This window comes from Cygnus atratus, chromosome 3, assembly GCF_013377495.2.
Source record: "Cygnus atratus isolate AKBS03 ecotype Queensland, Australia chromosome 3, CAtr_DNAZoo_HiC_assembly, whole genome shotgun sequence".
In the NCBI taxonomy this organism is placed as follows: domain Eukaryota; kingdom Metazoa; phylum Chordata; class Aves; order Anseriformes; family Anatidae; genus Cygnus; species Cygnus atratus.
In genome coordinates this window covers 37,244-63,828 of record NC_066364.1, presented here as the reverse complement: position 1 = coordinate 63,828, position 26,585 = coordinate 37,244, and the positions used below count along the sequence as shown (strand labels likewise).

The 26,585-nt window shown below is 45.5% G+C and overlaps 1 protein-coding gene across 3 annotated transcripts in view; it reads left to right on the top strand.

Annotated features, from left to right (window-relative positions):
* GPN1 (GPN-loop GTPase 1) overlaps window positions 1–24,949 on the top strand; it is a 31,001-nt gene extending 6,052 nt beyond the window's left edge. For 2 of the 3 annotated variants that reach the window (XM_035568216.2, XM_035568218.2), the window contains 7 exons: window positions 900–945; window positions 10,359–10,505; window positions 13,085–13,167; window positions 18,354–18,393; window positions 22,859–22,952; window positions 23,437–23,547; window positions 24,199–24,949. In XM_035568216.2, the coding sequence (XP_035424109.1) occupies window positions 900–945; window positions 10,359–10,505; window positions 13,085–13,167; window positions 18,354–18,393; window positions 22,859–22,952; window positions 23,437–23,547; window positions 24,199–24,305 (628 nt within the window). In that variant the 3' untranslated portion in view covers window positions 24,306–24,949. The remainder of the gene's footprint in view (window positions 1–899; window positions 946–10,358; window positions 10,506–13,084; window positions 13,168–18,353; window positions 18,394–22,858; window positions 22,953–23,436; window positions 23,548–24,198) is intronic. The other variant, XM_035568217.2, reaches the window with a different exon arrangement.
* The last annotated feature ends 1,636 nt before the right edge of the window (window positions 24,950–26,585 follow it).

The following is a 26,585-nucleotide window of genomic DNA, read 5'->3' as shown; positions in this document are numbered from 1 at the left end:
TCTGACTAATTGCCTGTTGCTTATAAAATCATTTATCTAAAGATGTATCAAGATAGGCTAGTTTGAGGCCCTTCTTGTAAACCCATAATATGATGACACTCCTTTTTTATTATTCTTGAGGTTTTCAGTGACTCTTCTAGATTTGTCTTGAGCTCATCATGGTATGAGGTCATGTGAACACATTCTGTCTCCTGATTTATTGACTTCCTTCTCATACATGGATTTCTCTGCTTTCTTTTACGTTAAACCAGGGACTGAATACCTATGTAAAGATCATATTTAGAGCTTTCTTAATTTATGGTAAATGTTGGTAAATGGTTTTAAAAAAAAACTATTAGTCCTTCTACCAAGGTCAATTGCTGTATCATTGTGATAGGAGTATGCAAATATGTCATGTGACATGTTGCATTTTCTGAAATTAGAGTTGAGCGGAGGATATTGGAATACATACAGTGACATGACAATGTAAACTCATGTTTCAAGGTAGTCTTGCTTTACAGATATTTTGAGTTATTTGAATTCATTGGTCAAGAATAATTTCTCAAAACTGATTTCGACTTGAGTCATAATAATTAGAAACTGCAAGGATAATAAGAACTGGGATCTGAGAATCAGAAAACAGTAATCAAAATCAACTGGGTGTGTAGAAGGAGATTATATATTTTACAGATGCATGCTCATGTCTGTTGGGGGACATACTGTTCAACTTCAGTACGCAGGATTTGGTTGAAAATTATCATCATCATTTATAATTGATGCAGAGAAAAATATTTTCTTTTCAAAGCCACATGTATGCAGTTTTGCACAAGTCTTATCTGCCTTACGCTTAATATTTTTTCTATTTTAATGGGTATTAAATTAAGTTTTTAATGGTTCTTTTTTTTAATTTTTCCTTCTAGTATCCTATACAAGACAAAACTTCCTTTCATTGTTGTCATGAACAAGGTAAATTAAAGCTGTGGTACCTGTGTTCCAGTAGAATATTGTTCTGCTTAGCTTGCTTTAATGTAGTGTCTTCATCTTACTACAATACTATGTTTTTTCTGGAAAAAGAAAGGAAAAAGGCTGAGAAGGAGCTACAGGCTGAAAACTGAATCTAGAAGGGGTCTTTAATTTGGCAAAGAAAGGCGAAAGAAAAATCAGGGACAGGCAGTTACACTGAAACATTGAAATCAGACATGATACTAACAATTTGAAAAATGTTTTGCAGTATCTGTTACAGGTTTGATTTCTTGAGGTTTTTGGATTATTCCTAAATCTTTTTTTTTTGTGTGTGTGTGAATTTTGTAAAATATATGTTTCAAATCTATTTCTAGTGCTTATGAAACGCTAAATGTCCATATTACAGGTGTAGATTTTCCCTGCTTTGAAGCTGGCTGGGTGACTGATGTGTCCTGGTTTCAGCTAGGACAGAGTTAATTTTCCTCCTAGTAGCTGGCAGGGTGCTATGTTTTGGATTAGGATGAGAAGAGCGCTGATAACATGCTGATGTTTTAATTGTTGTAGAGCAGTGCTTACACCAAGACAAGGACTTTTCAGCTTCTCGCTCTGTCCTGCTAGCGAGCAGGCTAGGGGTGCTAGCGAGCAGGCTAGACCCAGGACAGCTGACCCAAACTGGCCAAAGGGGTATTCCATACCATCTGACGTCATGCCGAACAATATATAGGGGTGGCTAGCCGGGGTGGGGGGGGCCGGCTGCTCGGGGATAGGCTGGGCATCGGTCAACGGGTGGTGAGCAATTGCATTGTGCATCACTTGTTTTGTACACATTATTATTAATACTATTATTATTATTATTATTATTGTTGTTGTTATTATTATTTTCCTGTCTTAATAAGCTGTCTTTATCTCAACTCACAGGCTTCACTTTCCCGTTTCTCTCCCCCATCCCAGAGAGGGAGGGGGGTGGGTGAGCAAACGGCTGTGTGGTGTTTAGTTGCCAGCCGGGCTAAACCACAACAGTCCTTTTGGCGCCCAACGTGGGGCCCGAAGGGTTGAGATATCGACAGATTTGACCAGAGTGTGTTAAACTAAAATTGGTATAAGTATTCGACCTGCTTAATAGTTGCTAGTCACAATGCTGATTGCCTTAATCTCAAGTCTGCTGTGCCTGTTTCCCAAATTGAGTTTTATAGCACGTTACTTTCTGTATGTGCTCCCTGTCGCGCTGTTTATCCTTTCCGGGCCCTGGTTTAAGATTGTTATGGTACTGTGTGGTGTAACGATGGCTTATGAAATGATGAGATTTCTGGTCATGACTCTAACCTGGTATTTGTACTCAGCGCTGTCGTCAACTCTATACTTCGGAAACTATATCTCAGAAACTATTAGCAATTACACCTATTGCCTTTTTTCATCAGGGAGCCAATCTGTGGAGGGGACAGGGGAAGATATTTTTTCCTACCTGTTCACTCTCCCTTTCTCCTTCACCACCCTCTTATCCCCCGAGCTAGTTACGGTAGCTCTCCAAGATGTTGAATATCCTTGGGATACTCAGACCAGCATGTTCTTGTTGTTATGTCTCCTGAATGCGCTTCAGGTTTTGTTTAAGGTTAAACAACTACTTAGGAATCTCATCTGGAGATCTGTTTTGAGGCGGGATAGTTGCGAGTGGCAGGGAGTGTGGGAGGATATGGGCAGGTTTCTAGAGCAGTGGGCACCTCCAGTGTTTTGGACATTCACCCCCGAACAACTGCAAAATCCTAAAAAACTGGTAGAATGCTTGAAAAAAAGGTGTCATGACTCTGGCAGTTCCAAAGTGACACAAATCACTGTAGCGTGCTGGGGTCTGGCTTGTGCCTATCGAGCTGCAATTGATGCTACTATCAACCTAGTGACAGCTCCCGCAGCCGTTCCAGCTCCCGCAGCCGTTCCAGCCCCTGCAGCTGCTCCAGCTCCTGCAGCCACTCCCACTCCTGTGGCTGGGTCAGAGAAACGAACTGTAGCAGTGCAAGTTGCCCCGGCAGAGGGTATTCCAACCCCTGTGGCAGACCCTGTAGCTGGGTCAGAGAAGCAAGCTGTAGCAGTGCAAGTTGCCCCTGTAGACAAGGTGAAAAAATGGTATAGAGACTCAGGTCGTTTAGAACGCAGACAGTCTTCTGCTAGGTCTAGGTATGGAGAAGACGAGGCTGGGCCATCAAATGTGCAGGAGGATGAAGATGAGGATGAGGATGTCGAAAAATCAACAGTAACTACCTGAACCCTATACCAGCCTGAGCTACGAGATGTGCGAAAAGATTTTGGTCGCTGTATAGGTGAGCAGCTTGTCACCTGGCTGCTCCGGTGCTGGGACACTGGAGCCAATGGTGTGGAATTAAAGGGCAAGGAAGCCAGGCGGCTGGGATCCCTTGCTAGAGACGCAGGCATTGACAAAGCAATTGGAGATGGAGCACGATCTCGCAGCCTCTGGAGGCGTCAGCTGTAAAGGAAAGGTATCCCTTCAAGGAAGAACTTGTATGTCTACCAGGCAAGTGGACCACCATGGAGAAGGGAATTCAGTACCTGAGGGAATTAGCCGTACGGGAAGTAATTTGTAAGGTCCTAGGCGACGCACAAATATCCACAGATCCAGATGAAGTCCAGTGTACCCGACCCATGTGGCGGAAGTTGGTACGGAGTGCACCATCATCATATGCCAGCTCATTGGCAATAATAACCTGGAAAGATGATGATGAACCCACAGTGGATGAAGTGGCTAAACAACTCCGGCAGTACGAAGAAAGTCTCTCCTCTTCCCTGCAGGCCTGCATCTCAGCTGTGGAGAAACTCTCTGAAGAGTTCCACCAACTTAAAGAGAATTTATCTTCCCCCCCACCTGAACAAACCAGTGGCCACCAACTAAAAGAGAATACTTTGGAGAACCTTTCTGAAGAGGTCCACCAACTTAAAGAGAGTTTATTTTCTTCCCCACCTGTACAAACCAGTGTCTCTGCTATTAGGGGTAAACGTTCATCCGTACAAAGAAGACAATATGGTGGGTACACACCCCGCGCCACCCTGTGGTTTTACCTACGTGACCATGGAGAAGACTTGAGAAAATGGGATGGAAAATCTACTGCGACCCTAGAGGCACGGGTACGTGAGTTGCAAAATAAAACAATCGGGAAAAAGGGGTTCTCTGAAAAGTTTGCTGCTCCAACTTCCAGCAGGCAGTCCTTTAAACACAGAAACGAAGATTCTGACCAGGACTAGAGGGGCCCTGCCTCCAGCCAGGGGGAGGAAAGGGACAATCGAGTTTATTGGACTGTGTGGATATTGGCCTGGCACGTCAGACGCACGGAAGTATAAGGCTTTAGTAGACACTGGTGCACAATGTACTCTAATGCCATCAAGCTATAAAGGGCCAGAGCCTATCTGTATTTATGGTGTGACAGGGGGATCCCAGCAGTTAACTGTATTGGAGGCTGAAGTGAGTCTAACCGGAAATGAGTGGCAAAAGCACCGTATTGTGACTGGCCCGGATGCTCCGTGCATCCTTGGCATAGACTATCTTAGAAGAGGATATTTCAAGGACCCAAAAGGGTTCCGCTGGGCTTTTGGCATAGCTGCCTTAGAGACAGAGGACATTAAACAGTTGTCTACCTTGCCCGGTCTCTCAGAGGACCCTTCTGTTGTGGGGTTGCTGAGGGTTGAAGAACAGCAAGTGCCAATCGCTACCACAACTGTGCGCCGGCGGCAATATCGCACCAACCGAGACTCCCTGATTCCCATCCATAAGCTAATTCGTCAACTGGAGAGCCAAGGAGTGATCAGCAAGACCCATTCACCTTTTAATAGTCCCATATGGCCAGTGCGAAAGTCTAATGGTGAGTGGAGACTAACAGCGGACTATCGTGGCCTGAACGAAGTCACGCCACCACTGAGTGCTGCAGTGCCAGACATGCTAGAACTCCAATATGAACTGGAATCAAAGGCAGCCAAGTGGTATGCCACAATTGATATTGCTAATGCATTTTTCTCCATCCCTCTAGCAGCAGAGTGCAGGCCACAGTTTGCTTTCACTTGGAGGGGAGTCCAATATACTTGGAATCGGCTGCCCCAGGGGTGGAAACATAGCCCTACCATTTGCCATGGACTGATCCAGTCTGCGCTGGAGCAGGGGGAAGCTCCTGAACACCTGCAGTACATCGATGACATCATTGTGTGGGGTGACACGGCAGAGGAAGTTTTCGAGAAAGGAAAGAAAATAGTCCAAATCCTTCTGAAGGCTGGTTTTGCCATAAAACAAAATAAAGTTAAAGGACCTGCACGAGAGATCCAGTTTTTAGGAATAAAATGGCAAGATGGACGTCGTCAAATCCCAATGGATGTGATCAACAAAATAACAGCTATGTCTCCACCAACCAGCAAAAAGGAAACACAAACTTTCCTAGGTGTCGTGGGGTTTTGGAGAATGCATATTCCAAATTACAGTCTGATTGTAAACCCGCTCTACCAAGTAACCCGTAAGAAGAATGCTTTTGAATGGGACCCCGAGCAACGACAAGCCTTTGAACAAATTAAGCAGGAAATAGTTCATGCAGTAGCCCTTGGGCCAGTCCGAACAGGACCAGATGTAAAGAATGTGCTCTACACCGCAGCTGGGGAGAATGGTCCCACCTGGAGCCTCTGGCAGAAAGAACCTGGGGAAACTCGAGGTCGACCCCTGGGGTTTTGGAGTCGGGGATACAGAGGATCTGAGGCCCGCTATACTCCAACCAAAAAGGAGATATTGGCAGCATATGAAGGAGTTCGATCTGCTTTGGAACTGGTCGGTACTGAAGCGCAGCTCCTGGCACCCCGACTGCCGGTACTAGGTTGGATGTTCAAAGGAAGGGTCCCCTCTACACATCATGCAACTGATGCTACATGGAGCAAGTGGGTTGCACTGATTACTCAGTGGGCTCAAATAGGAATCCCCAGTCGCCCAGGAATCTTGTAAGTGATTATGGACTGGCCAGAAGGCAAATACTTTGGGATATCATCAGAGGAGGAGGTGGTCTGTGCTGAAGAAGCCCCACTGTACAACAAGCTACCAGAAAATGAGAAGAAATATGCCCTGTTCACTGATGGGTCCTGTCGTATTGTGGGAAAGCATCGGAGATGGAAAGCTGCTGTATGGAGTCCTACACGACGAGTTGCAGAAGCTGCTGAGGGAGAAGGTGAATCGAGTCAGTTTGCAGAAGTGAAAGCCATTCAGCTGGCCTTAGATATTGCTGAATGAGAAAAGTGGCCAGTTCTCTATCTCTATACTGATTCATGGATGGTAGCAAATGCCCTGTGGGGGTGGTTACAGCAATGGAAGCAGAACAACTGGGAGCGCAGAGGCAAACCCATCTGGGCTGCTGCATTGTGGCAAGATATTGCTGCCCGGGTAGAGAACCTGGTTGTAAAGGCACGCCATGTAGATGCTCATGTGCCCAAGAATCGGGCTACTGAAGAACATCAAAACAACCAGCAGGTGGATCAGGCTGCTAAGATTGAAGTGGCTCAGGTGGACCTGGACTGGCAACATAAAGGTGAATTATTTATAGCCTGATGGGCCCATGACACCTCAGGCCATCAAGGTAGAGATGCAACATACAGATGGGCTCGTGACTGAGGGGTGGACCTGACCATGGACACTATAGCACAGGTTATTCATGATTGTGAAACATGTGCTGCAATTAAGCAAGCCGAACGGTCAAAGCCTCTTTGGTATGGAGGACGATGGCTGAAATACAAATATGGAGAGGCCTGGCAGATTGATTACATCACACTCCCTCAAACCCACAACGGCAAGCGCCACGTACTTACAATGGTGGAAGCAACCACCGGATGGCTGGAAACATACCCTGTGCCCCATGCCACTGCCCGGAACACTATCCTGGGCCTTGAAAAGCAAGTCCTATGGCGACATGGCACCTCAGAAAGAATTGAGTCAGACAATGGGACTCATTTCCGAAACAACCTTATAGACACTTGGGCCAAAGAACATGGTATTGAGTGGGTGTATCACATCCCCTATCATGCACCAGCCTCTGGGAAAGTTGAACGATACAATGGACTGTTAAAGACTACACTGAAAGCAATGGGTGCTGGGACATTTAAAAATTGGGTTACACATTTGGCAAAGGCCACCTGGTCAGTCAATACGAGAGGATCTGCCAACCGAGCTGGACCTGCCCAGTCAAACCTGTTACGCACTGTAGAAGGGGATAAAGTTCCTGTAGTGCACGTAAGAAACATGCTGGGTAAGACAGTCTGGGCTACTCCTGCCTCAGGAAAAGGCAAGCCCATTCGTGGGATTGCTTTTGCTCAGGGACCTGGATGCACTTGGTGGGTAATGCAAAAGAATGGGGAGGTCCGGTGTGTACCTCAAGGGGACCTAATACTGGGTGAGAATAGCCCATGAGTTGAATTGTAGTATGTTAATTATCATATAATACTGTATGTCATCAGTACCATGATTGCTATATATCATAGATGAAAATGGTGATTAATTAGAAGGTATTGGAAAGAGTGTAACCTGAGCGTGACATAAATGGTATGGAATAAGGGGTGGATATGCAACTGTTCTGGTTTAGCCTGGCTGGCAGCTAAACACCACACAGCCGTTTGCTCACCCTCCCCCCTCCCTCTCTGGGATGGGGGAGAGAAACGGGAAAGTGAAGCCTGTGAGTTGAGATAAAGACAGCTTATTAAGACAGGAAAATAATAATAACAACAACAATAATAATAATAATAGTATTAATAATAATGTGTACGAAACAAGTGATGCACAATGCAATTGCTCACCACCCGTTGACCGATGCCCAGCCTATCCCCGAGCAGCCGGCCCCCCCCCACCCCGGCTAGCCACCCCTATATATTGTTCAGCATGACGTCAGATGGTATGGAATACCCCTTTGGCCAGTTTGGGTCAGCTGTCCTGGGTCTGTCCCCTCCCAGCTCCTGCTGCACCCCTAGCCTGCTCGCTAGCAGGACAGAGCGAGAAGCTGAAAAGTCCTTGTCTTGGTGTAAGCACTGCTCTACAACAATTAAAACATCAGCATGTTATCAGCGCTCTTCTCATCCTAATCCAAAACATAGCACCCTGCCAGCTACTAGGAGGAAAATTAACTCTGTCCTAGCTGAAACCAGGACACTGATGCCAGTCCTGTTCTTAGTCTTTGCATGTATAATGTTGGGACCCTGGCCAAGAGAAATCCCCACTGCTTCAGCATTCCTTTGATGGTTTTATGTTTTTCATCTACACTTGGTTTTAAGTATGCTATCCATGGATGGGCCTCCCTTCCTAAAAGCTTAACCCTATGCTATAAGGAAACTTAATTTTGTAATGTAAGTTCATTACTGAATCTGCCCTTACTTTCCACTGCTTTCTCAAAACAATTGCCTTAATCCTGGGTTCTCAGAACTAAGCTGATGACTTACAGCAGAAATTGTGTAACGCTTGCATGTTTTCAGGAAGGAGTCCCATGTTTTTTAGCAGGCAGAACTTAACAGAATGTGTCTGGTTCTAATTGCTTACACTTAAAATGTACCAGTATCTGCTAGAAAGCAGGTATTTACTAGGCTGAGGCTATGCCTCCATTGCTGTGTAAAGTACTGTTCTGGAGCCTAAAAGGAATGCTTTTAAACTTGACAGCTAGCCAGCTCCTTTAACATAATTTCAAGAAGTTAGAAGACTCTCATTAGATTTCTGTTGTGAGTGTTCTTTCTTCTCCCCACAGGCATCCTTCCATCCCTCATATTCAATTAGATAATCCCCAACATAGCAATTTTTGTGTGTGCATGTATATCTTGCATGCTTCCTTTAGAAGGCCAATGCTTTGAATGCGAAATTTTACTTCACCCCTTCTTACTCAGTGATTAGTGTCTGATGTGCTCCAACTACACTCATGTTCCCAGTGATCCCTACCATGCATGTCTTCAATACCTGTGTGCTTACTTAGCAAGTTTTTGTGCGCTGTTTTCTTTCTAGCTCTAGACAGTAATTGTAGAATAAGCTGTTAAGCATTTTTTATAGAAAAAGGCATGAGGTAAGAAAATCAATCTTAGCAAAACGGATTTCTGGAAAGACTAAAAAAATATGCGACTTCTTTAGTATGTGTAAAGAAAGGTAGGCCCAAGGTTTAGGATTCATAACTTCATGGTGCGCCTCCTATGAAGAAAGGCTGAGAAAGCTTGGGTTATTTAGCCTAAAGAAGAGAAGGTTTTGGGGAGACCTTATAGTGGCCTTCCAGTATTTTAAGGGCCTACAGGAAAGATGGGGAGAGACTCTATGTGGGATAAAACGAGGGGTAATGCTTTTAAAGTAAAAGAGGGTAGATTTAAATTAGATATTAGGAAGAAATTCTTCACTGTGAGGGTGGTGAGGCACTGGAACAGGTTGCCCAGAGAAGCTGTGGATGCCCCATCCCCTGAAGTGTTCAAGGCCGACATGGATGGGGCTTTGGGCAACCTGGTCTAGTAGAAGGTGTCCCTGCCCATGGCAGGGGGGTTGGAACGTGGTGATCTTTAAGGTCCCTTCCAACCCAAGCCATTCTATGACACAGATTTACAGGATGTTAGATTTGCGGATGAAAATAAAAAAGCCACTAAATTATAGAATTGATTCAATTTTCTTTACAGAATTTAATCAAGTTGTCTCTAAATAGGCTTTGGACCCTTGATGGATTCAGTTCCATCATAAATCTTTTAAATAATGGTAGGAAATACTCCTTCCTACTGATGCTGAGAAATTAAATATATCTGTCTGTTTTAGATGCTTATATTGTAATAACTGAGGATTTGCATGAACTGTGATTTGTTTATAAAATTCTTTAATAGACTGTTCACTTACTAATCCATGTAAAATTATGGGACCATCTCACCTGTTTTGTGACCATGGTCTTGCTCTGAGTTGAGATTATAGCTTCTTGAGGTCAGAGCACAGTTCCATTTATAAAGGTCCTGTAGTCTGTTACCCAGCAAGGAAATGCCCCACAGCCCACAAGCCAATCAAGAAAGGATGGCATCTTCAGCGAAGACTGTTTTTGTCTGGCCTTAATCATACAATGTAGTATTTACAAATTAAGCTGTTTTATACAGCAATTTTTGGATGCCCCTTTCCAGTAAACCATAGAAACTTTTATAACCAGACTTCGAGTTGTTTCCTTAAACACTCCTTCAAACTGAGATAGTGCTGTTTTTTTCTTTTTTTCCCCACTTCCTGTATTGAAGTAGTTGGTTTGACTAAAAACAGACCTTGGAAAACTTCAGACCAGGGCTGAATATTTTGAAAAGGTCAGCATTATGAGAGTAAGTTTAAAAGAGGTTATTATTTTTTAATTACCCTTAGGCTGTGAACAAAAAAATGAATCATTATTACTTCTGAAAGTGCTGTCTTCTCCTTCCAGACTGACATTATTGACCACAGTTTTGCGGTAGAATGGATGCAGGACTTTGAGACTTTTCAAGATGCCCTGAATCAAGAGACATCCTATGTCAGTAACCTGACTCGTTCTATGAGTTTAGTGTTGGATGAATTTTACAGTTCATTGAAGGTAAGACTCCTCCTTTTTTTAACTAACTTTCACAAAAGCCTGGAGAAGAGAAGGAGCTCAAGGAGGACATTACCTATATATATAAATACCTGATGGAAAGAAGTAAAGATGACAGAGGCAGACTCTTTTCAGTGGTGAAGAACAAGAAGCAACACACATGAAGTGAAATTCAGGAAGTTGTTGAAACAGAAGTGTGGGGGGGAATTTTTCTGTAGGGGTGACTGAGCACTGGAAAAAGGTTGTCCAGAGAGGTTGTGGAATCTCTACCTTTGGAGATACTCAGAGCTTGCTTGGACAACATCTTAAGCAGCCTGTTCTAATTAATCCTGCTTTTTGAGCAGAAGATGTTGGGCTTGATGATCTCCAGAGGTATATTCCAGCCTCAACCACTCTATCCTGTAAAAGAGCTTTGTACCACCCTTTTGAAATGGAATCTGTTCCCGAACCTTTCTTGAGGGGAGATGATTTGCTGGTTTGAACATAAAGTAACTGTAGTTCCTTGTCACCCTGAGTAGCATTTAAATTGCGATTAATTATTGGAAAAAAGGTAAGATAGGCTGCTAAAAGGTAATGTTCTGTGTTGTAAAGTCTCCCATCTGAGATAATGTTCCTTGTTCTGGAAGTGTCAAGTACGGCTAGGCAATTTTCTATGTAGGAAGAAGGGAAATAATCTCAAAAGCAAGCCAAAAAACTGTATATTTGCTGAGACAAGTGACAGTTTTTTACATTTATCAGGTGTTGAGAGGACAAATCCATTAAGTTTCTCTGAAAACACCGTATGTTGAATATGATAATGATTCCATAGCCTGTGCCAAATGGGTTCAGACAGTTGTGCTTTGCATTAGCTTTTACTTATGAAAGAGCAAACAATTGTATTTTTTATGGATATTACAAGAAAGACGAAATAAATGATTCCGTTTATATAGATAGAATAGAGCTAAAACAAGAATATTTTAAATGTCTATGGAGAACAATATCCAATATTTCAAAAATGACTGGAATGGTGCCATATGCATGACTAAAGTACTTCCCAGTCCTTATTTGCAGTTAGATTGCATGCATTTTTAAAATGTGCTTCAGCTAAATACAGAGACAGAATTTCAGAGACAAAAGGTCAGTTCTTGTGGTCTGTTTTGCTGCTTATTTTTAGTACACTGATATTAGTACACTGACTTTAGTACACTGCAGCAGTTATACTAACAACTTAAAATACTATGTTCTGAATGACAACTTGCGTTGCTAACAGTAACCAAGTAAATAGAAGACAGGCTTTATTATTATTATTATTATTATTATTATTATCATCATTAATATTATTGTTTATTGCCTGTATTGGGCTTATGTGGCAAGATTTTGTTTGTGGGGTGGGGGGACTGCAGGATTGGCTGCTGCGAGAAGAGTCTAGAAGCTGCCACAGGTTAGGTAAGAATCAGTTCCAGCTGGCTGCAAAAGGGACCCACTGCTGGCCAAGACTGAGCCAATGAGCAACACTGGTTGCACCTCTTTTGAAAGTATATATTTACGAAACGAAAAAAATACTGCACAACAGCAGTTGAGAGAGAGAAGTGAGAAAATGTAGAAAAAACCCTGCAGACACCAAGATCAGTGAAGAAGGTGCTTCAGGTGCCAGAACAGAAGTTTCCCTGCAGCCTGTGGAGAGAACCATGGTGGAGCAGGCTGTCCCATGCAGCTTGTGGTGTACCATGGCAGAGCAGATATCCATGCCGCAAGCCCCTGGAGAGCCCGTGCTGGAGTAGGGGAAGAGAGTGAAGATGAAGGAGCAGTAGATGATGAAGCCATTATGGACTGACCACAGCCCCTGTTCCCCTCTGTTGCTTGGTGGAGTGTGTATGTGTGTGTGTGGAGGTAGAAGAGGGTTGATTAGGGGAAAGGTGTTTCTAGTGTCTCACTATTCTACTCTGTTAGTAGTTGGCAATAAATTACATTAATCTCCGTATGCTGAGACTGTTTTGCCTGTGATGGTAACTGGTGAGCAATCTCCCTGTCCTTCTCATCACTTGAGCCCTTTTTTTATCATATTTTCTCCCTCAGTTCCCTTGAAGGGGGGTGGTTTGAGAGACTGGTGAAGCTTAGCTGCCCATCAGTGTGAAACCACCACAATTTCCCCATCTTGTTCATTATGTTTAGGTGCTGTATTATCTTAACTCTGTTTGTGGGGGTATTGAGACTGGAGGCACAAGAGTGGTCTGTAAAACCAGGCTTTCTTTTCTTAACTGTTGCATTGTTGCGTTTGTTTGTTTTCCCTTTTCCTGCAATAAACTTTATAAGAAACAATAAAGCCCAGCTTCCTGGGTTAAATAAGAGCTTAGGTAAAGGGGGGCGGGGAGCAGAGGGTACCAAACATTAACAACTAGGTGGAGAACGAGGTTGAAAGTAGGAGTGACAGAAGTACAGTATTACTGCTTACTCTCATGCTGCTGCTTAAATGGTTATCACTAGATTCTCTTAGGTATTTTTTCCAAGGCACTGTTTAGTCTTCCCAGCTCTCATCATCCATCAGTTACCTAAAAACTTGGTTCCGTTACTGTTCAGTTCTGGTATATGGCTTTCTTTTACAGGTCGTTGGTGTTTCTGCCGTGCTAGGCACAGGACTGGATGATTTTTTTGTTCAGCTTTCTAAAGCTGTAGATGAATATGAGAGGTAAGGTGATACTTTGGTTCCTGACCCTCTGAATACTTGCTGAACTTACTGATTCATGAACACACTCCCTTGATTTGAAGGAGTGTTCACTTTTCAAGCCAAGGTAACATAAGGTTTATAATACTCTTAAATCTAAGAGTCAGCATAAAATGAGGCAATTAAAATAACCTATGCAGTGGTGAATTTTTGTGCTATTCAGTGATAAAAAGTAAAAGCCAGCTATGCCAGCAAACTTGTGAAGTTAGGTTTTTGATCTGGTTCTGTGTGATGATCAAGCTTTGAATTGCCCTCGGAAAGAAGTAGATAGAGAAGGCGAGCTAGCTGAAATTCAAGAATTCTTTGAGAATGTGCTGTTACTGGATTCCTCCTCATGAAATACTGCCAGACTGCTCTATAAAATCAGAAAGCAAATCCACTAACTTGGGTTACATGGAAATAGCTAAGACAGACCATAGACTACTGTTAGAGGAAAATATATCATGCTGGATCAGACAGCCTGAGAAAGGCTGCTACAACTTCATGTCCCCAGGTCCAACCAGTATTGAGGCTGGAGGTGTACTCCCAGTAGGTACATGCACATAAGGCGTATGTATACATCACAGAAATGTATAGATGCATATCAAGCCATGCAGATTGGAGGGATACAAAGAGCACTCGCATGAACATAGCTTCAGTGGCCTTATTCTGTCCCCATCTCTGTCTGAGCAGGATGAAGGTCTGTTAGTGGGAATTTGTATACATACGTACAACGTAGATCCCTCCAGCAGCTGGGCTCAGAGGCTCAGTCTGCTCAGTAGTTACCTCTGGATCCTTTTCTCGCAGTTGCTGCCACCTGGATATATGAGCCTTTGAGACTCTAGCCCTGCTCCGGTTGATGATACAGACTATCTCCCATGCACTCGCTGGGATTCCCTGGTCCCAATAGCTGACTCCTATGTGCTCTTGCCCCTAGAGATACACAGGCACTCTAACACCCATAGGTGTCCACCTCCCTGTTGCACTGACTCCCAGACCACTTTACCTACCCTCCAGCTACTCTGGCTTGATCTTCACTTGCTCTTCAGCTAGTTAAGCGTGATCTTCACTAATAATCACATACTCACTGATGAACCTGCACTTGCTTAGTCACTGATACCACAGACCCTTATGCACGCATGTACACAGAGCAAGAGTCTTCTCTTACTAGAAAGTATTTGAAGGTGGAGTTTAATAAGGTGACAGGACAGACTGTTTTTATCAGGTGCAGGGCATGACCAGACAAGCATGCTGAATAGTTACTGCTTACCTATGAACAGAGTCTTTTGTTCCCTTATCCCTCTATATCTCATGCTTGTTTATCCCCCAGTCTCAATCCCTCCCTTTTCCTGCCTTTGGTTCCTTCTCTAAACATTGCATAATAAATCCCGTGCAATCCCCAGATGTTCTTTCCCTGAACCCCATAATGTGTCCCGCACACCTAGGAAGCCACCCCCATCCTCATAAGGTGATCCAGATAGCTATTCCTTATGACTCATGATGATGGATTTCATGCCTGGACCATGGGAGGTGATGGCCCTCCTGTGATGTGCTCGGGAGTAGCTGAGCAGGATAATATGTGTTGTCTTCAACACGGAGAGGACATGGAAAGCTCACGTGGTTAATAGGTGGCTCAGAGGCTGGTGCCAGCACAGAAATTTTGGGTTTTTTCACCATGGGGAGCTTTACTCGGCACCCGGCCTGATGGCCTCAGATGGGTCCCTATCTCCAAGGGGAAAACGGATCCTAGGCCAGGAGCTGGCGGGGCTCATAGAGAGAGCTTTAAACTAGGCGAGAAGGGGGACGGGGCTCATACAAGGCTTGTTGGAGCCGTGCTGGGGGAAACAATGGCTAGGCTGGGGAAGAAGGCGATGGCCCAGCTGAAGTGCATCTACACTAATGCACGCAGCATGGGTAACAAACAGGAGGAGCTGGAAGCCATCGTCCAGCAGGAAGGCTACGACTTGGTTGCCATCACGGAGACGTGGTGGGACCGCTCCCATGACTGGAGTGCTGCAATGCCTGGCTATCGGCTCTTCAGGAGGGACAGGCAGCACAGAGGGGGTGGTGGCGTGGCTCTCTACATTAGAGAATCTTTTGATGTTGTGGAACTCCAGGCTGGGAATGATAAGGTTGAATCCCTGTGGGTTAGGATCCGCGGGAAGGCCGGCAAGGCTAGCGTCCTGGTCGGGGTCTGTTACAGACCGCCGAACCAGGATGAGGAGACGGATGAGGAGTTTTATAGGCAACTGACAGAAGTTGCAAAATCGTCGGCGCTTGTCCTCGTGGGGGACTTCAACTTCCCGGATATATCCTGGAAACACAACACGGCACGGAGAAAGCAGTCTAGGAGGTTTCTGGAGAGCGTGGGAGATAGCTTCCTGACGCAGCTGGTCAGTGAACCCACCAGGGGTGGTGCCCCGCTAGACCTTCTCTTCACAAACAGAGAAGGACTGGTGGGAGATGTAGTGGTCGGAAACTGTCTTGGACAGAGTGACCACGAAATGGTAAAGTTCTCTATTCTTGGCGAGGCCAGGAAGGGGACCAGTAAAACTGCTGTATTGGACTTCCGGAGGGCTGACTTTGAGCTGCTCAGGACGCTGGTTGGCCGAGTCCCTTGGGAGGCGGTTCTGAAGGGCAGAGGAGTCCAGGAAGGCTGGGCGCTCCTCAAGAAGGAAATCTTAACGGCACAGGAGCGGTCCGTCCCCACGTGCCCAAAGACGAGCCGGCGTGGAAGAAGACCGGCCTGGCTGAACAGAGAGTTGCGGCTTGTGCTTAGCAGAAAAAAGAGGGTTTATAATCTTTGGAAAAAAGGGCGGGCCGCTGAGGAGGACTACAAGGATGTAGCGAGGCTGTGCAGGGAGAAAATTAGAAAGGCCAAAGCTCATCTGGAGCTCAACCTGGCTACTGCCGTTAAAGACAACAAAAAATCCTTTTACAAATATATCAATGCGAAACGGAGGACTAAGGAGAATCTCCATCCTTTACTGGATGCGAGGGGAAACCTAGTTACTAAGGATGAAGAAAAGGCTGAGGTGCTTAATGCCGCCTTTGCCTCAGTCTTTAGCGGCAATACCGGTTGTTCTCTGGATACCCAGTGCCCTGAGCTGGCAGAAGGGGATGGGGAGCAGGATGTGGCCTTTGCTATTCATGAGGAAATGGTTGGCGACCTGCTAAGAAGCTTGGATGTGCGCAAGTCGATGGGGCCGGATGGGATGCACCCGAGGGTACTGAAAGAACTGGCGGAGGAGCTGCCCGAGCCGCTTTCCATCATTTATCGGCAGTCCTGGCTATCGGGGGAGGTCCCAGTTGACTGGCGGCTAGCCAATGTGACGCCCATCTATAAGAAGGGCCGGAGGGCAGACCCGGGTAACTATAGGCCTGTCAGTTTGACCTCAGTGCCAGGAAAGCTCATGGAGCAGATTATCTTGAGGGTCATCACGCGGCACTTGCAGGGCGAGCAGGCGATCAGGCCCAGTCAGCATGGGTTTATGAAAGGCAGGTCCTGTTTGACGAACCTGATCTCCTTCTATGACAAAGTGACGCGCTTGGTGGATGAGGGAAGGGCTGTGGATGTGGTTTACCTTGACCTCAGTAAGGCTTTTGACACCGTTCCCCACAACATTCTCCTCAAGAAACTGGCTGCTCGGGGCTTGGACTGGCGTACGCTTCGCTGGGTTAGAAACTGGCTGGATAGCCGGGCCCAGAGAGTTGTGGTGAATGGAGTCAAATCTGGTTGGAGGCTGGTCACAAGTGGTGTCCCCCAGGGCTCAGTACTGGGGCCGGTCCTCTTTAATATCTTTATCGATGACCTGGATGAGGGCGTCCAGTGCACCCTCAGTAAGTTTGCAGATGACACCAAGCTAAGTGCGTGTGTCGATCTGCTCGAGGGCAGGAAGGCTCTGCAGGAGGATCTGGATAGGCTGGAGCGATGGGCTGAGGTCAACTGTATGAAGTTCAACAAGGCCAAGTGCCGGGTCCTGCACCTGGGGCGCAACAACCCCAAGCAGAGCTACAGGCTGGGAGATGAGTGGTTGGAAAGCTGCCTGGCCGAGAAGGACCTGGGAGTATTGGTTGATAGTCGGCTGAATATGAGCCAGCAGTGTGCTCAGGTGGCCAAGAAGGCCAACAGCATCCTGGCCTGTATAAGAAGCAGTGTGGCCAGCAGGTCTAGGGAGGTGATTGTGCCCCTGTACTCGGCTCTGGTGAGGCCGCACCTCGAGTACTGTGTTCAGTTTTGGGCCCCTCGCTACAGGAAGGACATGGACGTGCTTGAGCGAGTCCAGAGAAGGGCGACCAAGCTGGTGAGGGGTCTGGAGAACAAGTCTTACGAGGAGCGGCTGAGGGAGCTGGGCTTGTTCAGCCTGGAGAAGAGGAGGCTCAGGGGCGACCTTATCGCTCTCTACAGTTACCTTAAAGGAAGCTGTAGTGAGGTGGGGGTTGGTCTGTTCTCCCACGTGCCTGGTGACAGGACGAGGGGGAATGGGCGAAAGTTGCGCCAGGGGAGTTTTAGGTTGGATGTTAGGAAGAACTTCTTTACCGAAAGGGTTATTAAGCATTGGAACGGGCTGCCCAGGGAGGTGGTGGAGTCGCCATCCCTGGAGGTCTTTAAAAGACGTTTAGATGTAGAGCTTAGTGATATGGTTTAGTGGAGTACTTAGTGTTAGGTCGGAGGTTGGACTCGATGATCTTGAGGTCTCTTCCAACCTAGAAATCTGTGTCTGTGTCTGTGTCTGTGTGTCTGAGCAGGATAATATGTGTTGTCTTCCTGTATGAGTTCCCATTGAACTGTCTCAGGATGCACAGGTGCTGGCAGAGAAAGCTATGTCTGTAGTTAGAGGAGAGTAAGTGATCTGCTGTTTAGGTATGGTAGTGAAACAGCTACCTCTATTGGACAGGTTTTTTTTTTATTATTTTATCCAACAAAAATGTGTGAGAAAGGTTTAGCATTTTAATGAAGAATGTTTGTTTGTTTTTACTTATTTTGCATCCTCTAGTTTCAGATCCAAATGCAGGTAAAAGTACCATTTGTCTTTTTGAAACCTCTCTCAAGCATATGAAAGCCTAAAAAAACTTGTTTGGGATAGAAACAAACCTCCAAAATGATCTGTACTTAATATGAATGATGTATTAATTGAGAGTGAATGTACTCCATGTATTTATCTTTGCAGGGAATATCGTCCAGAATATGAGCGTCTGAGGAAAACATTGGTAAGTATTTTTAACTATTGTATACTGAGGCAGTGTATCTTGGGGGTCAATTTTATACGTACAGTTGCCTCTGCATTGGGAGGATCTAACATTTCATTTACTATTCATACATGGTGTGGAAAAAGTGTTATCCTGAAGCTCGCAATCTGTCTTTTTTTCCCCAGGCTTGGTGGAGCATATCTTTACAAAACCGCAGATGTTTTGTAAAATAGATGTTGATCAATGTTCTAGTGCTAAATAATTCAAGTTTATTAGGGCAGATTGTGAGAAAATGATTGTGGTATTTTCTGTTCAGAAGGATACTTTGTCTTTTTTTAAAAAAAAAAAACTTTCCAATGTGGTTTGTTGAGAATATCACTGCATCTTTCTGCACCAGTCAAGTTTGCTGTTTTGACTGAGACGATTAATAATGAAGCCTGGAGTACCAAAATGAGTAGCTTTGCTTGTCTTGAGTTCTGACTGTGCAAGGGTAGTTCTCTGCAGGCACAAATTCACCAAGTTTGTTTTCCAGATGCTGCTGAAAATTTTCATTAAGTTCATACTGGAGGTTGCTTTCCATGCTTAAACAAAAGTTCTGTGTAACTTTAAGGATCAGGGGAAAGACCAACAAGGCAAGGCGGACATCCTGGTGGGGGTCTGTTATAGACTGCCAAACCAGGATGAAGATATAGATGAGGTGTTCTACAAGCAGCTGGTGGAAGTCGTGCAATCGCCAGTGTTTGTTCTCATGGAGGACTTCCTGGACATATGCGGGAAAGACAATACAGCCCTTAGGAGGCAGTCTAGGAGGTTCCTGGAGTGTGTGGAAGATAGCTTCCTGACTCAGCTGGTCAGTGAGTCTAGCGGGGGGGTGCACCACTAGACCTACTGTTCACGAACAGAAAAGGACCGGTGGGAGATGTGGTGGTTGGGAGCTGTCTTGGACGGAGAACTCTACCATTTTGTGGTCAATTCTTGGTGAAGTCAGCGGGGGGGGGGGGGGCAGTAGAGCTGCTACCTTGGAATTCCGGAGGGCAAACTTCGAATTGTTCAGGAAACTGGTAGGGAAGGTCCCTTGGGAGTCAGTCCTTAAGGTCCAGGAAGGCTCAATGCTCCTCAAGAAGGAAATCTCAAAGGCGCAGGAGCTGGCTGTCCCCATGTGCCATAAGATGAGCTGGTGGGGAAGAAGAGCAGCATAGCCGAACAGGGAACTTTTGCTGAGTGTCTGGGAGAAAAAGAGAGTTTATGTCCAGTGGAAGAAGGGACGGGCAACTCGGGGAGAGTACAAGGAAGTTGCGAGTTTATGCAGAGAAAAAATCAGGAAGTCTAAAGCCCAACACAAGCTCTATCTGGTCACTATGGTTAAGGATAACAAAAAATGTTTTTACAAATATATTGGCGGTAAAAAGAGGGCCAAGGAGAATCTCCATCCTTTACTGGACACAGGGGAGAACATGACTACTGAGGATAAGGAGAAGGCTGAGGTTCTTAATGCCTTCTTTACATCTGTCTTTACTAGTCAGACCACTTACCCTCAGGGTACTCAGCCTCCCGAGCTGGAAGTCTGGGACGGGGAGAAGAAGAAATCACCCACAGTTCAGGTGGAAACAGTTAGAGACCTGCTGCTCCACCTGGACTATCACAAGTCCATGGGGCCAGATGGGATCCACCCGAGGGTGCTAAGGGAGTTGGCGGATGTGGTTGCTGGGCTGCTTTCCTTCATCTGTTAGTGGTCCTGGTCATCTGGAGAGGTCCCGGATGACTGGAGACTTGCTAATGTGACGCCCATCTTTAAGAAGGGTCGTAAGGAGGACCCAGGGAACTACAGGCCTGTCAGCCTGACCACAGTGCCAGGAAAGGTGACAGAACAGGTCATCTTGAATGCAATCATACAGCATATGCGGGAGAACTGGGGGATCAAGCCCAGTCAGCATGGGTTCATGAAAGGCAAGTGCTGCCTGACCATCCTCATCTCCTTCTGTGACTGGGTGACCCACCTGGTGGATGACAGAAAGGCTGTTGACATAGTCTACCTAGATTTCAGCAAAGCTTTTGACACATTCTTCCACAGTATTCTCCTGGAGAAGCTGGAAGTCCATGGCTTGGACAGGTATACTCTTTGCTAGGTTAAAAACTGGCTGGGTGGCCGGGCCCAGAGAGTAGTGGTGAACGGAGTGAAATCCAGCTGGTGACCGGTCACCATTGGTGTTCCCCGGGGGTCAGTGTTGGGGCCCATCCTCTTTTATATCTTTATTGATGACTTGGATGAGGGAATTGAGAGCACCCTCAGTACGTTTGCAGATGACACCAAGCTGGGGGGAAGTGTCAAGCTGCTGGAGGATAGGAAGGCCCTGCAGAGGGACCTGGACAGGATGGGTTGATGGGCAGAGGCCGATGGGATGAGGTTCAACATGTCTAAGTGCTGGGTCCTGCACTTTGGCCACAACAGCCCCATGCAGCGCTACAGGCTTGGGGCAGAGTGGCTGGAAAGCTGTGAAGAGGAAAAGGATCTGGGGTTGTTGGTTGACGCTCGCCTGAACGTGAGCCCGCAGTGTGCCCAGGTGACCAAGAAGGCCAATAGCATTCTATGTAACAGGATGGCTTGTATGAGGAATACTGTAGCCAGCAGGACCAGGGAGGTGATCATCCCCCTATACTCTGCTCTGGGGAGGTCACACCTCCAATACTGTGTTCTGTTTTGGGCCTCTCATTACAAGAAGGACATCGAGGCCCTGGAGCGTGTCCAGAGAAGGACTACGAAGCTGGTGAAGGGCCTGGAATCCAAGTCCTATGAGGAGCGGCTGAGGGAACTGGGGTTGTTTAGTCTGGTTTACCAGTCTGTTGTTTAGTGGTTTACCTTGACCTCAGTAAGGCTTTTGACACCGTTCCCCACAACATTCTCCTCAAGAAACTGGCTGCTCGGGGCTTGGACTGGCGTACGCTTCGCTGGGTTAGAAACTGGCTGGATAGCCGGGCCCAGAGAGTTGTGGTGAATGGAGTCAAATCTGGTTGGAGGCTGGTCACAAGTGGTGTCCCCCAGGGCTCAGTACTGGGGCCGGTCCTCTTTAATATCTTTATCGATGATCTGGATGAGGGCGTCCAGTGCACCCTCAGTAAGTTTGCAGATGACACCAAGCTAAGTGCGTGTGTCGATCTGCTAGAGGGCAGGAAGGCTCTGCAGGAGGATCTGGATAGGCTGGAGCGATGGGCTGAGGTCAACTGTATGAAGTTCAACAAGGCCAAGTGCCGGGTCCTGCACCTGGGGCGCAACAACCCCAAGCAGAGCTACAGGCTGGGAGATGAGTGGCTGGAAAGCTGCCTGGCCGAGAAGGACCTGGGAGTACTGGTTGATAGTCGGCTGAATATGAGCCAACAGTGTGCTCAGGTGGCCAAGAAGGCCAACAGCATCCTGGCCTGTATAAGAAGCAGTGTGGCCAGCAGGTCTAGGGAAGTGATTGTCCCCCTGTACTTGGCTCTGGTGAGGCCGCACCTCGAGTACTGTGTTCAGTTTTGGGCCCCTCGCTACAGGAAGGACATGGACGTGCTTGAGCGAGTCCAGAGAAGGGCGACCAAGCTGGTGAGGGGTCTGGAGAACAAGTCTTATGAGGAGCGGCTGAGGGAGCTGGGCTTGTTCAGCCTGGAGAAGAGGAGGCTCAGGGGCGACCTTATCGCTCTCTACAGTTACCTTAAAGGAGGCTGTAGAGAGATGGGGGTTGGTCTGTTCTCCCACGTGCCTGGTGACAGGACGAGGGGGAATGGGCGAAAGTTGCGACAGGGGAGTTTTAGATTGGATGTTAGGAAGTACTTCTTTACCGAAAGGGTTATTAAGCATTGGAACGGGCTGCCCAGGGAGGTGGTGGAGTCACCATCCCTGGAGGTCTTTAAAAGACGTTTAGATGTAGAGCTTAGCAATATGGTTTAGTGGAGTAGTTAGTGTTAGGTCAGAGGTTGGACTCGATGATCTTGAGGTCTCTTCCAACCTAGAAATCTGTGTCTGTGTCTGTGTCTAGTCTGGAGAAGAGGAGGCTCAGGGGAGACCTTATTGCTCTCTCCAACTCACTGAAAGGAAGGTGTGGGGAGCTGGGGGTCGGCCTCTTCTCACAGATAACTAGTGATAGGACAAGAAGGAGTGGCCTCCAGTTGCGCCAGGGAAGGCTTAGGTTGGAAATTAGGAGAAATTTCTTCTCAGAAAGAGCAGTCAGGCATTGGAATGGGTTGCCCAGGGAGGTGGTGGAGTCACTGTCCCTGGGACTGTTTAAGGAAAGGCTGGACATGGTGCTTAGGGACATGGTTTAGTGGGTGGTAGGGTGATGGTTGGACCAGATGATCTTGGAGGTTTTTTCCAACCTTTATGATTCTGTGATTTAGCTGTAATGTAAGATATGCTTGTTGACTTCCCCACCCCACCCCAGAGGACAGACTGCAAGTATTGAGTGAGATATGTTTTAAAAGTGTTCATAAGCCAATTGTAACTTTGTACCCACAGGAGAAAGTTCAAAATAAACAAAAGAGGGATCAGCTGGAACACTTGTGGAAGGACATGGGCACTGTGTGTATGCAGGGCAACAACACACTTGCAGGTATCTTACTAGCAATATTACATTTACTGCAGAAGTTCTCTGAAGAGCCTGCCTTGAAAAGTAGCATGGTGCTTTTCTGTCTTCACTGTAAAAGCATGAAAGCAGCTTCATCTTAGTGGAGTGGGATGTCAGTTCCTGTGGGATGGGTCAGACTTATCTCTCCCATGTGTTAGTCAGAGACATGAGAAGAGGAAACCCTAGTGTGTGGGTAAAGCAATGGGCATACTGTGAGTAATCAAGTATTTTAGAAAAGGTCAAAATAGACAATGAGAAAGCTCTGCTCTTGGTTCAGCTGTTACCTTATATGAGGAGTTCAGTAAGATGTTGTTACAGCCTGTCCTGTATCTTTGGAACCTGTAAGTAGCTTTCTGTTCCTTTAGAGTAGGTACTTGTTTTTGTTGTATGTAAATAGAAGTTGTCAGGGAGTGAGCTAACTTATTGTTAGCATGCTGTTTTGTGTATAGCCATTTCTGTTCCTTCCAAGGGTCTGATGATGCTTCTGCAATGGGTCCCTCTGAGCTGATCCTAACACGAGGAACTCTTGATGAGGAAGAAGAAGAGAGGGAGAGTGATACTGATGACATTGACCATGAAGGTAAGGGAAGGAGAGATCTGTTCTGATCTAAAAGCTGCTTGTCTAGGCATGAAATATTATCTGTATTTCATTAGCTGTATTAGCTGTAACAAGAGCCTAGGAGACAAGCGAAAGTTTGGTCATCTAAATATAAGTGTATGAATTTATAGCAGTAGCCCAGCCACACTGCTCAGTCCAGGGATTCCACACTGTAATCTTTGTGAAAGTTCAATTATAAATTGTGTATTCAAGTAATTATTTTTAATACAACAATGCATAAAACAATATGTGTTCACCAGAGAACTTGTTACGTTTGGGCCATGCATGCAGTGACCCCTGAACCTGTTTAATGCACGATTCATCTTCTTTATGGTCTTACAGTTCCCGTCCCTGTCTTTCTTCCCTTTTCTTGTCACTCTTGGTCTTAAAACAATCTTTTAAGTTCTTAACAGTGTGTGATATTGCGTTATATAGCTCACAGACTATCTTCATACTTTCCCTGTTCCATTCATATTTAGGATCACTTCTTTCTTTTCTCTTGTAATGAAATTGAAGACCAAATAGACTTTCAGTGTCACTCTGATTAGCCTGACTCTAGCTTTCTTTAGGAACACAAGTAGAATGAATGCTGAAATAGTGAACTGTGTTGTTTGTTTGTTTGTTTTCTCCCAGTTACTGAGGAGAGTCATGAAGAACCAGCCTTCAGAAATTTTATGCAAGAGACACGGATGAAATACCAGAGAAGAAGCAATCGGAATGAATCAGACCCTCAGAAATAAAGGGTTTGGAGTCCATTAAAATGGAATTAACAGTAAAGAAACAGCATAAAGAAACTTGCATGGAACCATGCATGAAGTCTTATGCCTATGAACAGCTTCCTATGATACATTGATACTGTATCTGTCTTTCTTCCTGCAGTAACTGTTGGTCATATGAGTAGAAGGTTTTATATCCAACTGACTGTACATTTGGTCATCTGCCACTGTGACTTCCTAAAGCTGAAGGAAACAGATTGCACTTTCTTTTGTTTCAAATTGTTTAGATATGTCTGTTGAGAGCTTAGATTTTGAGTTTTGAGAGCATTATAATCTTACTGGTTTCCAGAAGTGCAGTGTGTTCACCTCATGCAGACAGGTGTGTGATACATCCAGGACAGAAGTGAAACCTCCACAGCATGAAACGCCTGATATGTATGTGTTCTTTTTTTCTGAGATAGTGATCTAAAGGGCATCTCTCGTGTTTTGTTCCCTGCCCCCCCCCCCAAGTATTATGGTTTTGGAGATTAAAATGTAAGGTCTTTTAGAGAAGTAGACAAGCTTAATTTAGTCTATAAATAATTGAAAGCAAAGTAGTTTAATAATATTCCATCAACCTAGTGTTTGATACTTTATTTTTAATTAAATATATTTTATGAAGTAACAAATGTGTGATGGTTAATAGCAGTTCTCATTTCACCTTTCTAATGTGAGAATTTTTTTCTGTCCTTACAGCACTTAGAGCCCACCCGTCTGGATGCACAGCAAATGCATCTTACTTGCATTACATAGACACAATACAGATGACTTAAGAAAATACTGAGTAAATAAAATTCCCATGAGAACTGGCTTGATTCTCAGTAGACTAAGAACTGAAGCATGCATGGCTGTGTAATGGCTATACATATTTGTATGTAACTTAAAACCGAGGAGTTTCTATAGATGAGCGTTTACATGACATGTAGAGAAATACTTGGACATGGGCTAATACTTGTTTTCTTGATAGATACCGGTGGGGCACACATGTTCTCTTGCTGTTTACCATTCTCAACTCTGGAATATTTTTCTTTCTACTGTGACCTTGCTAGAGAGATTTATCAGTGAGGCTCTGGCAGCTGGGTCTGCTAGTACAAGTTGTACGGGTTTGTGGAAAAAGAATTTTTGTGAATTTTACAAGCATAGATGGGGCAGGAGGACACGGACAACCAGCTGTTAAGTGCCACCTATGACATGGTTACTGCTTTTACTAAAGCAGAGCTTTCCAAGAGCATCACAATTTCAAATTTAGATAACAGTTCTTACTAGGTTCAGTCTAGTTTATCAGAAGCAAAGCTAAAACAAAGTATTATCCTTCTCTTTAAATTCACCTTTTAAAGTATTCTTTCTGCAGACTCCTGTCCGTGGTTTAGCTACTTGATTTGCATGAAACAGACAGACTTTTCTATTAACTAGCGCCCCGATTGAAATTTCCTGTAGTCAGAAAACAAGAATTACAAATGGTGCTTGGCAGTTTAAAATCTCTTGGCTTCTACAAAGGCTAACATGCCAAAACGACTAGGAAGTAGCCTAAATTTCAGTAAAGACACTGAATACAAGGTCCTCTTCTCAACAGGAAAAGAGCTTCGCAGAACATAAGCTCTGTTTCCTGTAGGGCTCCCTACATACTCGTTCAGTGATTGCAGGCTTTGAGTGGTCCCCTCAGGTCCAATATCGCACAAGTGTTGTGCTGCAGAAAGTACCTTAGCTTACTTTCCGTCTTGTGCTATGTTACTTGTACCTGCAGGAAACCTACTTCAGCATCAAGTAAACCCCCAGGGAAGCATCCCCAACTCATGCCGGTAGGACTATCCCATTGTGGCTGTCCCTGTACTTGGCTCTGGTGAGGCCACACCTCGAGTACTGTGTTCAGTTTCGGACCCCTCACAACAAGAAGGACATCGAGGTGCTCGAGCATGTCCAGAGAAGGACAATGAAGTTGGTGAATGGGTCTGGAGAACGAGTCTTAGGAGGAGCGGCTGAAGGAGCTGGGATTGATCAGTCTGGAAAAGAGGAGGCTCAGGGGCGACCTTATCGCACTCTATAGATACCTTAAAGGAGGCTGTAGCGAGGTGGGGTTTGGTCTATTCTCCCACGTGCCCGGAGATAGGATGAGGAGGAATGGGCTAAAGTTGCGCCAGGGGAGGTTTAGGATAGATATTAGGAAAAACTTCTTTACCAAAAGGGTTGTTGGGCATTGGAATGGGCTGCCCAGGGAAGTGGTTGAGTCACCATCCCTGGAGGTCTTTAAAAGACATTTAGATGTAG